The 12,292-nt window shown below is 35.5% G+C and overlaps 2 protein-coding genes across 2 annotated transcripts; both read right to left on the minus strand.

Moving 5' to 3' along the window:
* Positions 1 to 182: 182 nt before the first annotated feature.
* Positions 183 to 3,862, minus strand: LOC120075434 (pentatricopeptide repeat-containing protein At1g43980, mitochondrial-like). Its single transcript, XM_039028823.1, has 2 exons — positions 1,054 to 3,862; positions 183 to 916 (listed from the first exon to the last, which is right to left on the minus strand). Exon 1 carries the CDS (start codon positions 3,796 to 3,798, stop codon positions 2,854 to 2,856), a length of 945 nt encoding a protein of 314 aa, XP_038884751.1. The 5' UTR covers positions 3,799 to 3,862; the 3' UTR covers positions 183 to 916; positions 1,054 to 2,853.
* LOC120075435 (pentatricopeptide repeat-containing protein At1g43980, mitochondrial-like) lies at positions 185 to 5,001 on the minus strand. Its single transcript, XM_039028824.1, has 2 exons — positions 3,957 to 5,001; positions 185 to 3,862 (listed from the first exon to the last, which is right to left on the minus strand). Exons 1-2 carry the CDS (start codon positions 4,750 to 4,752, stop codon positions 3,858 to 3,860), a joined length of 801 nt encoding a protein of 266 aa, XP_038884752.1. The 5' UTR covers positions 4,753 to 5,001; the 3' UTR covers positions 185 to 3,857.
* Between the last annotated feature and the right edge of the window lie 7,291 nt (positions 5,002 to 12,292).

Below are 12,292 nucleotides of genomic sequence, written 5' to 3' on the forward strand. Positions count from 1 at the left end.
AATAAAAATGGGTAACATCTAAAAGCGAGTGTCATCACATATTGAAATGAGTCTGAAGATGCAATTCGAGTCAACAATACTAGTCGAATAAATATAAGGTAACATCTGTCGACATTTTTTTTTTCTTTTTTGGTTTAGAAAAGAAACTAGAGGAAAGAAGAAACCGAACTCTTGGAAGCCAATCTCGAAAAATAAATTGTTCATTAGGAAATAAGTCACCTGTAGAGAAAAATGTTCCTAGGATGACAAATTGGCCTGAAAAGAAGCATAATACATATCTTTAACTGTAAAATAACGACAGGGAAACATTTTGCCCCATCTTTGAAATGGACACTTAAACAGAATACTCAATGTCTTTACAGTAATTAATTATCAACTTCAGCCGTGAAAGGTGGAGGCTAATCCATTTCAGTAGTTAATCCCCCCTTCATCAGCACCCAAAAAATAAACAAAAAACGGTGGAACCTCCAATCAAGGTGGTGGAAACTTGCAAAGTCCTCCGAGCTGGTGCAAGCTACTTTCTCATCATCCTGACATCCATGTAGTATGCACCTCAGTTACTCTTCCAAGTCAGATAATCTGGTCGCCTAACTCACAGTCACAGGCCGCAGACAGCACAGCATGGTGTCATCATGGAAATGAAGAGAAAAAAAAGAGAGCTAACGCTTATTGTGTGTTAAAACTTAAGCATCCATGTTCTTTGTCATTCATTTCTTTGACAAACCAGTGTCAGGCACTTTCTTATTCTCTCAGTCTTTGCTTTTTATTGCCTGGCTTTTTACTTCTAACAGGTCAACTGAATTGAGAAGGAAATGCATTACAGCATTTTTGACATATTGAATAGCAGGTGGAAGCTCATGTCCATCTCACAGTAGAGAAATAAAAATGGCAAACGACCAAACAAAATTCTCCAGATCTACAATAGATAGCATAAATTTTGGATGATTTTCCAGTGTTAGACAGTAGAGTAGTCTCGATGAGAAAAGAATTCCATTTTAGTGTATCATTGTTTGAGTATCTTTTTCAAAAAATGAATAAAAAAATATATCTTACGAGGTTGAATGATGTGATAACTATCAGCATATGCTCTTAGACACCTCCCCCCCTCTCCAGAACCCCACTTTTTCCTGAACGGTGGTTTGGGCACACAATATAAATATATGCAAATATGCAACAGCTTCCTAACCTATTTTTTCATCCCAAGAAGATGACTCAGCATCCAATGCTTGATCTGTAGAAATGCTACTAGACAAACCAGTTGCGTTGCTTTGTGCAGATGAGCTATCCTAAGAGCTACTCTGGAACAAGAAGCTTTTGATGGAGAGAACAGTCAGCTCGGTGCTCACCATCCCTCAATTAATGCTCTAGTTTTTCTGCCCCAGTAACACAAAAACCGATTAGGTCTTTTCTACTATTAGTAATTAAACCTATGAGAGGAACAAGAGCTTACAAAGACCCTAGAATAAATAAAACATTTAGAAAAATCAACCAATTATCTTACCTAAACTGCATGGAATGGAGGAGGGATATAGATGCACTTCCATAAGATTTTCTGAATACAATACGATCTTTCCCATACAATAGTATCAGTTCTACAAATTCTAGTAATTTATCCTATCCCTTTCTACAAATTCTATAATTATCCTATCCCTCGCCAACAGGAGTAAGCTAAAAGCCAAAATAAACTACAAACTACAAAGTTTATTAGCATCAAAGTGACCTTTCAATCAGCAAAGAATTTGTCAATTGTTATGATCAGTTCTCCTCGAATTTTCGATCAGAACACATAATTATGCATCTGAAAAATGTTTATGTCAAAGAATAAATAATCGGTGGGTTTTACTATATATCAACAAAGGCAACTAAAACTAATACTGCTCACCCTTCAAGCAGAAATGCAAGGTATCACTGAGTTTGTTGTAGCGTTGGAATTACAGAACATAGCTTATCTTTCTCCTAGTAGCATGCTTCGAACCCATTATAGTACCTCGACAAACTCGCTCTATAATTTCACTGTTTAGCGCGTATTTGCAGCTTAGTTAGTGAGTGACTTGACTTGATGAGGGTTATAAGATTCAATAGGCTGGATAGCTCAATACCCTATTTTCTTCACAATAAGCTCTTGAACATGAATTGCTCTTGAATGGCCAACAGAAAAAATTGGATACTGTAATGGGAAATAACTTCCATCGTTAATTCAACATAAAACTTAGATTTTTCAATGAGATAAAAGTTAAGATAGGGTTAAGGTGAGCAAGCTTGAAAAATTAAAACTCAAAAAAGAATCATGGATGATGTAATTTTTTAAAGTAGCAGGTGCCCATAGTGATAAAAATGGACAATAAGGAGTTGGAGGGAGGCATTACGCCTTCTTCTTCACATCTCTCCACAGTCTCCTGAAGCATTAATATGTATGCATCAGTTTTCTTCCAAACTTCATCCTCCATTGCACAAAGGTTAGTTCCAGAAAACATCCCCGGGAATACTTTCAATTGGTATCGCACCATTGCAAACCCACACAAATGCAGAGAGAATAGATGGTAAACATCAGAACAAAGCTGCAGTCTGTTAACAGAACATCAGATTTGCTGCAAAAAATGAAACAATATCTTCAAATCCAGCAAGAACTTATTTGGATGAGGCATTCAATGAAGGATTCCTAGAACAATACGTGTATCACCTCTTATCCACAGGTTGCTAAGGATAGTCTGGAGCTCATGCTCAGTGTGATCCTTGGAGAATCCACAACCTCAAAGCTTCAGATGTTGGCCCTTGGCTATTAAGAACTCGATAAATTTGAGGTTTATGGTTCATATCATCAATATCACAAAATATTTTCGTTGTATTGTTTCCTTAAATACGTTGATCATAGACAATTCCATATTCGACCTCCCAGATAATTAATTCCAACACTGAAATTTCTCTCCACAGATGTTGTAATTGGTCATCCTCAAAGGCATATGCATAATCTTTTGTCACAATCCAGCTGCAACCCTTCACCTTTTGTGCAGCTATATTCTCCCAGGTCTTCCTGACACGAACGGTGCTTTCCCATCGACCTCTCATTGCATACGCTTGAGCCAGCACCGAATACGGTAGGGATGATTGCGGTTCCAGCTTCATCACCCTCTCTGCAACTCTTTCAATGACTTTCAGGTCTCCATGAATTGCACAGACACCAAGAAGTGATGTCCAAAATGTAGAAGTAGGTTGGCATGGTGTTGTTTTAATAATATTCACTGCTTCTTCAAATTTACCAGCCCAACTCAGCAAGTTCACCACGCAAGAATAATGTTCATTCCTTGGCACAATTCCATGTTCATATGTCATTGTAGAGAAGATGACTAGCCCTTCCTCGACAAAACCAGCATAACTGCAAGCTAATAAGACTCCAGCTAGTGTTATCCTATCTGCAAGTACACCTTCCTTGACCAATTTATTAAAAGTGTGTAGGGCATCAAAGTATTTACCATTGTTAACCAGACCCATAATCATAGTGTTCCAAGATATTAAATCTCTAACGGGCATATCGACAAAGACTTTCATGGCACTATCAATTGATCCAACTTTAGCATACATGTCTACCAGCGAACTAGTGACAATGGCATCAGACTCAAAACCCAACTTAAGAACCAAATTATGAATTTGACTGCCCAACTCCACAGGTGTGAAAACTGAAATGGAGCTCAGCACACTGCTCAGTGTAATCTCAATTGGTCCGAGGTTGTCCCTTAAGGCATACACAAAAAGCCACATGGAATCCCTCCATCGACCATGCCATGCAAAGCTTGAGATCATGACATTACAAAGAGCTCGATCCCATTGATTGATTTCTTCAAAAAGCTGCACTGCAACCTTCAAGCTGTCGCATTTGGAAAACAAGTCAATTGTAGCACTAAGTACAATGCTGTTAGAAGTAAATCCCATCTTGAAACAGAAAGCAAAAATTTGCTTACCCAGTTCCAACTCTCGGAGGCAACAACAGATACTGATCACCATGGATATAGTGAACTGATCAGGAGAGTGCTCAGTGGTTCTCATTAGAAAGAACTGATTGAGTGCCAATACTCTAAAGCCTGATCTATGGCAGCCTAAAATCAAAGAATTCCAAGAGATAACATCTACCTTTTCCATACCATAAAATATGGCAAACATATAATCAACAAGGCCAACTTTTCCATACATATCAATCAATGAATTCCCAAGGACCACACATGATACATCCACACCACTTCGAATCATACTGCCATGAACTTGCTTACCATGAAAAGCAGACGACACAAGTGAAAGCAAAATGGAGAAGGTATAATCACTTGGTCTAAAACCAGCATTTCGCATTTCCAGAGAAACGCTCATAGCATTATTAGCAAATCCAGATGAAACGTAGCCAGAAATCATAGTGTTCCAAGAAACAATATCCCTGTCAGGCATTACATCGAACAGATGGCGGGCACCTTCAACATTGCCAAATCTAAACAGACCCTTCAAGCATATGTTCCAGGATATAATATTCTTGTCTTTAATGCCATCAAATACTTTCAATACGTCATTGACAGGACCAAATTGCGCGTATAGCTGAAGACAGCGATTGCCCAGAAAAGTATTGCTGTCAAGGCCAAGCTTTAGCAACTGAGCGTGGATTGTTTTGGCATTATGAACGGATCCAAGTGCTAAACACTGGTCGATCAGACAAGAGTAATGAGCAAGCGAAGCTTTGGGTGCACCACGAAGTTTATTTAGCAGGAGGTGCATATAAATACGGTTGTGCTATGAAGAACGGAACTTGGGTCAGAAAAATAGTAGGATATGGCGACTCTTGACTGGTGCGCGAGTGGAAGAGCAAACTTGGAAGAGTCGAGAGTACAGACAGGATGGAGATAGCTTTTCGGAAGCGACCCTCTTTCAAGTGTTTGAGGATTGAAGTGGTGGCAGATTTGGCGGCTGTGGGTTGGTTCTGGCGCTCAGATTCTTTCGGGAAATAAGTGGTGGGAGTTGTACGGATTCCCCCGTGGATGAAAATGAGACTTGATCTTTTATTTAGGAAAATACTGTGAATTTGAAACTATTTAGAAAAATATGGTAGTTTTGGTAGCGTAAAAGGTCGAGGTTTATATTCTTGATCAATACATATTGAAAATGAGCAAGAGAGGTCGAGAATTGAAGTCTTGACCATCTGCATCTACCTGTGTAAGTCTCAATATGCTCCTGCCATCTCAAGCGTTGAAGTCTCGACCATCTGCATCCATCTGCGTGAGTCTCGACCTGCTCCTACCATCTCGAAAGTTGAAGTCTCGATTTGCTCTTGATCACGTCGTCCGAAGCCTGCTGTGCCACTGCCATCAACCTGGTCACATCAAGAACGCAGTGGGTCGAGACTTCAACCCTTGACCTACGCCTTTTTAAACTTCTCACAAACCCTTTTGATTTTTTCTTCACATCCAAACCCAAAGATTACTCTCTCTTCACAAGTTTTCTTCTCTTTTGTTCCCAAAATTGTTACTAAATCCTCCTATTTCTCACATTTGTCCATCAAATTGTGACATTTGTACATTTATTCTACTAAATTCCTATTTTTTAAAATAATTATATTTTTTTCATGTTCTCATAATATTATATATATAATATATATATATATATATATTATAATATCAAGTGTACTGCTTGAACGCATGAGTTATATATTCGTTGGAGTGTTAGTGAATATTCTTCTTGATAGATAAAACTAACATGTAGCGGAAGAAATCAGAATCAATAAGCACTACAATAGCACTTAATTTGAGTTTATAAAGCATGTTAAAACAATTTTGCAGAAAAAGAGGGTTTCATGTTAGAATAACTTTGATGAACAACTGAAATTCTTCTTCTCCTCTACGAATTTGATCTCCAAAACACTAATGGATCACCACAAGAATCTTCTTTACTATCCTCTAACTTGGAATGAGAGGTGGAATCTCAGAATTGAGGTTAATTGTATTAGAGAAGATAAGGGTTTGGAGAGAAGTTCTGGAAAAAACAATTTCAACTTGCATAATCCTCTGATTCTGATCAAATCAGATGTATTTAAGAAAACTAATCATGCAAGTATTTTAATTTTAGCTTAATGACACCTCAAGAAGCTAATTATGAGTGGGCTAGGTATTTCAAATGGGTGAAACCACCCCAATTAGAAAGGAAAAAGTTTCACTCAAGGTGGAATTTTCCATTTAAAATTCAATTTTGATTTTAATTCTTATTTTCACTCAAATTTAAAAATAAAATTAAAACTGAATTTTGATTTTTAAAAATTGAAAAATGTTTTATTTAAATAAATAATTAAATAATTTTAATTAAATAATTAAATAATAATTTAATATCAAATATTAAGTTAATTAAACACCTAGTTTATACATGAATCCTATTTATTTAAACCAATATTTAAATCAGTATTTAAATATTTTAATCTTCCCAATTTCGTTTAATTTAAATAGAATTATACTTTTTAATTATATCAAATATAATTAATCAAACCCTAAATTGAATTTAAATACTTCAAATTAAGATCCTAATTTCGAATTTGAATATTTCAAATCTACTCAATTCACTAATCCAAGATTATTTTATGAGCTAGTAGAGGGATCTTATGAACCTATAGATCATGAGTTCCAATGATTTGAGATTAATTGGCTAAACTCTTTAGACCAAATTAAATCAATATTCATTAACTACCAAGACACATCACTATAACTCGATAATTGCACTCTTCTTACTGCATATATATCTATGTCCACTTTAACCATGATTAGTAAGTCGACCTTCACAGGTTGTTTGTATTCACAGCTAGGTCAAAATAACCATTTTACCTCTATGAATACATCTTGCTCCTTAAGCTCCCACTAATCATCCATTGAACAATTGGTTTATAGTCCAACTTATAAATCATGACTCTCTCTATCATGAGAGGACAGGGCCTTATTGTTTAAGACTAGGAATCAGGGTTTAAGAGAACAACCTATCTGCTAATCCTAGGTCGAGTAGGAGTGAATTCCATCTTGCAGAACTATGTCCTCAACTATCTATCCAGTCTTATTCCCAAAATGGGAGGCTTATTGAGCAATGCTGTTGGACTACTCTCACTTATCTAGATCAAAGGATAATCCCGAATAAATAGGTGTTCATAGTTAGTTCAGGATTAAGATCGAGTTACCTTAGGTCATTGAATTTGAAATAGTCAGTTTTAGCAGTAAACGATCATTATAAAGAAAAATGACTATTTCGAGGTCTTGTCTTATGCAAACTCATTGCATAGGATGCCTCCACTCACATGTCTCCATATGAATGATTTTGGGATCACATCATTTGTATCAGTATGGGTCATATCCAATAGTGTAACCAGGATGAGGTACCCAATCTCATCCATATACTTATAAACCATTTTGGCTATATAGCCATGGATTCGTTTATTGGATTTTTATAACAGAATGCAATATCAATAAAAATTTATCGAATAAAATACTCAATAATAATTTTATTGATAAATAGAATATGTTAACAATATTTTCAAACTGCGAATTTAGGACATTCACAACAATCTCACACTTGGACTAATACTCCAACGAGACAAACGTATAATGTTTTACAATGTTGAAAAAAATAGAGAGAATATACAATAAACTAGGGCATCCATATACCCTTTAACATTCACTTCTCGACCACACCATCTCTCATTTGAATTTCACACTCATCGCATACACTGTTTCACTTAGATTGTAAATCTCATCGCATCCATTATTAAATTAATCTTAGCAATAAAATAACATCAATTGTTTTGGGGACGATTATCTAACAACTAAGCATTTAAATTTAATCTTATAGCGTATTTTAATTCTTAATTGCATGTTGTATTTTAATCCTGATCTATAGGTCCATTAAGAATTAAACCTTGTTAAGCAGAAAATATGGATCATCCCAAAATTTTCAAAATTTTACAAAACAAAAAATTTACAGAGAACATATCAAAAGTTATGCATTTAACAAAAATAATACAACATGCAATTAAGAATTAAAATAGGGTTCATAACCTTTACCTTTGAAGAAACCAACCTTCATGTGAATTCCTTCGAACACCAATTGGGCACAACCACAAACGCAACCTCAATAGTCTCTGAATGAGAATCCAGAAGGAGTGGTGCTCTGGCTATTTTGGTTTTTTAGAGGGAAGGGATTGAGAAAGGAGGATGAGGGAGGATTGGCTTCTTTTACAGAATGTTTTTATGTTGAGAGAAAAACTCTGTATCCAGTTTTCACAAAACTGCACAGGTGGGAATGGAGTTACAACTCCCTCCCATGATTAGTTTTTCTAAAAATTTAAAAAATAATTAATAAAACATTTAATAATATATATATATATTAAACTATATGTTATATCAAATATAACATATAACCTATAATTTTCTTTCTCTCACTAATGACACTTAATGTAAATCACATTTACATTAAATTTAACAATATGAATCCAATCCATATAATTAATATTTGAATCATATTCAAATATTTATTTCCTTTCATTAATTATTATGTATCAAATACATTATAGTAATTATATCATATATAATTAATTCCCTCAATTACTTTGAACAATTCAAATTAATCCAAAAATAGATTCTCATTAAATCCCGTTGAGCTACTGAGGGGACTTCATGGACTTGTAGCTTGAAGTTCCAACGGTACGTGAATAATTAATTAAACTCTTCAATAAAATTATTCACTATCTGTTAACTGTCAGACATCCCACTAAAGATCGACAACTGCACTATTCGCACTGCAGATTTATTTTTGTGTCCATTGGATATAACCAATCAACAGTACAATGACCCTTCACAAATTGCTCATAAATACAGTTGGAAAAATTACGGTTTTGCCCCTATAGTTACATCTAACTCCTTAAGTACCACTGATCCCTCTAATGAATAATAAATCATAATTCAACTATGACCAAACTCCTCTCGGGCCAGGAGAGGGTGTGACGTCACATTGTTCATGAAGGAACTTTTATCAAATAGAACCCATGAGCGGAAGCACGATCGATCCAAATTTATTGTGATAGAATTACAAACATACAAACTAGTTATGTATTCTCTAACAAATTACAACATGCTTTAGAAATTAAATACAAAAGGAGTGAGAGACTTACCTTTGAAGAATTCTTCTTTCATAGGTCTCTCGCTCTCGTGAAGAACTTGGACAGCAAAATCTCACTCTCGCCCAGATCGTCTACCCAATCGTCCAGTAGTCACGAACAAACTTCTCCACGAACAAGTAACCTCTTGGACACCACCACTCAGTAACTTTGGTATTCTCGAAGTGAGAATCTAAGAGGTGTGGGCTCTGTTGGATTTGGTAGAGGGAAGGAAGAAACTACGATCGCACTATACGACCAAGCAAGTGGGAGAAGGATACTGTCTATCGTATAGACTGTGGTGCTTGATCATTTAGTAAAAGTCAACAGGTACATGATCGTTTAGGAAAAAGCAGCTTGATTGTTTACACGATTGTTTAAAGAATCTCTCTTGCCACGCGATCGTTTAAAGAATCTCGCTTGCCACGCGATCGTTTAGTAAAATGCTACACGGTCGTTTAGAGAATGACACGTGTACACAATCGTTTAGACAAATACTTGAAGGTTGTCGTGTAATCTCTCGTGAGCTAAACGATAGGCAGTGTACTTAATGAAGAGATTCTTATAAAATGAAAGTATTTTTCATTTTATCCTTCAGTTATTAAGATTGAATACAACCTCCCACTTTCACGCGCGGTTAAAGGAGAAACCACCCACAATTATCTCATAATTTTTTTAATTATAAATAAATATAATAACTAACTTATCATATTATATTTATAACCTATAGTTTTAATATCACATCATATGTAACATTTAAACCATAGTCCTTTTCTCCTTCACTTGATATAAATCATATTTATATCAAATTTCTCCAATTAATGTATCTCATACATCATATCAATTATATCATATATAACTGAATCAGTTTAATCATATCATATATAATCAAACTCCCTCTTATCAATTTGAACACTTCAAACTAACCCAAAAATTGATTCTCAACTTGAATCCATTGAGCTACCAAGGGGACCTTATGAACTTGTAGCTTGAAGCTCCAATGGTACGTGAATAGCTGACTAAACTCTTTATTCACAAGATCCACCATCCGTTAACTGTCGGCACTCCACTAAAGATCGATAACTACACTCTTCTCGCTACAGATATATTTATGTGTCCATCGGATATAACCAGTCAACAGTACGATAACCCTTCACAGGTGCTTGTAAGTACAACTAGGCCAATTTATCGTTTTATCCCTGTAGTTACATCTAACTCCTTAAGTACCACTGATCCCTCTAATGAATAATACATCATAGTTCTACTATAAGTGGACACCTCTCGGGCCTTGAGAGGGTGTGTGGCACCACATCGTTCAAGCCTCAGAATCAACCTTTAAGGGAGCAATCTATCTACTTATCTCTACTTTGGGGAAGGAGTGAATTCCATCTTATGTAGCTGAGTTCCAAGCTCTCTAATCAGACGAATCCTCAAAGTGGTAGGTTTGAGTCGGCAATCTTGCCACTCGCACTCATGCAAATCAAAGAACCATCTTCAAAGGCAGAAGTTCCCAACTCACTCAGGATTAAGGTCATGTTACCTATGGTCATCTTAGTGAAGTGAAGTCTCTATCAAGCACGATGTTATATAACAAAACTATACACTTTGTGGTTGGTCTTATACAAACTCCTTTGTATAGGACACCCCCGCTCGCATGTCTTCACATGAATGATTAGGATCAGACCATCTATAGCACGTTACAACACTTATAACTATCTACAAAGTGGACTGTATCCGTAGCGTCACCAGGATAAGGTTTCCCTCTTATATTCATATACTACAGACCATTTTGGTTATCACTTAAGGCATGATCCACTTGTATGTCTCCACATACATGCTTATTTACAACGACAATGAGGGATCTTAGTTTATTGGTTTGTGGTAAATGCAAATAAAACATCTCATGTTTCATAGACAACGGTGAAGAAAAAATCTCATATTATTACATCACAAACGTTTGTTCATACAGGTATTGTACAAACTACATGATCTTACGAGAGTTTAGGGCATTAACCCCAACCATTCAAGCCTCAGAATCAATCCTTAAGGGAGCAATTTATCTACTTACCCCGACATTGGGAAAGGAGTGAATTCCTTCTTATGTAGTTGTGTTCCTAGCTCCCAATCAGATGAATCCCCAAAATGGTAGGCTTGTTGAGTAGGCGATCTGACCACACTCACCCATATAAATCAAAGGACCACCTTCATAGGCAGGAGTTCACAACTCACTCAGGATTCAGGTAATGTTACCTATGGTCATCCTAGTGAAATATAAGTCTCTACTATGAACGATATTATATAATAAGACTAAATATTTCATGAATGATCAGGATCAGATCATTTGTAGTACTTTACAACAATTGTAACATCTATAATACGGGTCATACTCGTAGTGACACCAGGGTAATGTATCCAACCTTATTCATCTACTACAGACCATTTAGGCTATCACTTAAATATGATCCACCCGTATGTCTCTACTACATATTTAAGCTACAAGATAATCTTGGATGTTAGTTTATTGGTTTATGGTTAATGCAACTAATTTTGAAGTAAAACATCGTATATTTTATTACATAAATAAAATGTTTGTACAAAACAATTACAAACTATGGGACCTTACGAGATTTAAGGCATCAACCCCAACACTTCTCATGGGGAGGCAATCAACAACCACAAGCCAACTCTCATAACGCCCCTAACGATGGACCATCTCGGCAAGACAAAATGGGCATCGACAAGAAGCAAACTCATCAAAGACTGATATTCTTAACGACGGTCTAGTGATCACATCCTAGATTAGACTGATATCTTCTTTGTTTCGTCTTTCATTGTAAAAGAAAAAAATAGAAAATAAAAATAGAAGTTCTGTAATTAGCCTTGCAGTAGAAGAGTTAAAGGCCTATTTAATAATCATTTCATTTTTTGTTTTTGGTTTTTAAAGAATAAGCCTTCTTTCTTTCTATTTCTTATAATGATTGACATATTTCTTAAGTACAATGTTTAAATTCTTAGCCAAATTTAAAAAATAAAAATAAAATTTTTAAAAACTATTTTTTTTAGTTTTCAAAATCCAGCTTGGTTTTTTAAACTATTGATAAAAAGTAGATAATAAAGAAAAAAATTTGAAGGTAGAAA

The sequence above is a fragment of the Benincasa hispida genome, chromosome 4 (genome assembly GCF_009727055.1).
Source record: "Benincasa hispida cultivar B227 chromosome 4, ASM972705v1, whole genome shotgun sequence".
Taxonomy (NCBI): Eukaryota; Viridiplantae; Streptophyta; class Magnoliopsida; order Cucurbitales; family Cucurbitaceae; genus Benincasa; species Benincasa hispida.

Bases quoted from the DNA above. Each gene is read 5' to 3' on its own strand.
- LOC120075434 (XM_039028823.1), bottom strand. From the start codon at position 3,798: ATGATCTCAAGCTTTGCATGGCATGGTCGATGGAGGGATTCCATGTGG.
- LOC120075435 (XM_039028824.1), bottom strand. From the start codon at position 4,752: ATGCACCTCCTGCTAAATAAACTTCGTGGTGCACCCAAAGCTTCGCTT.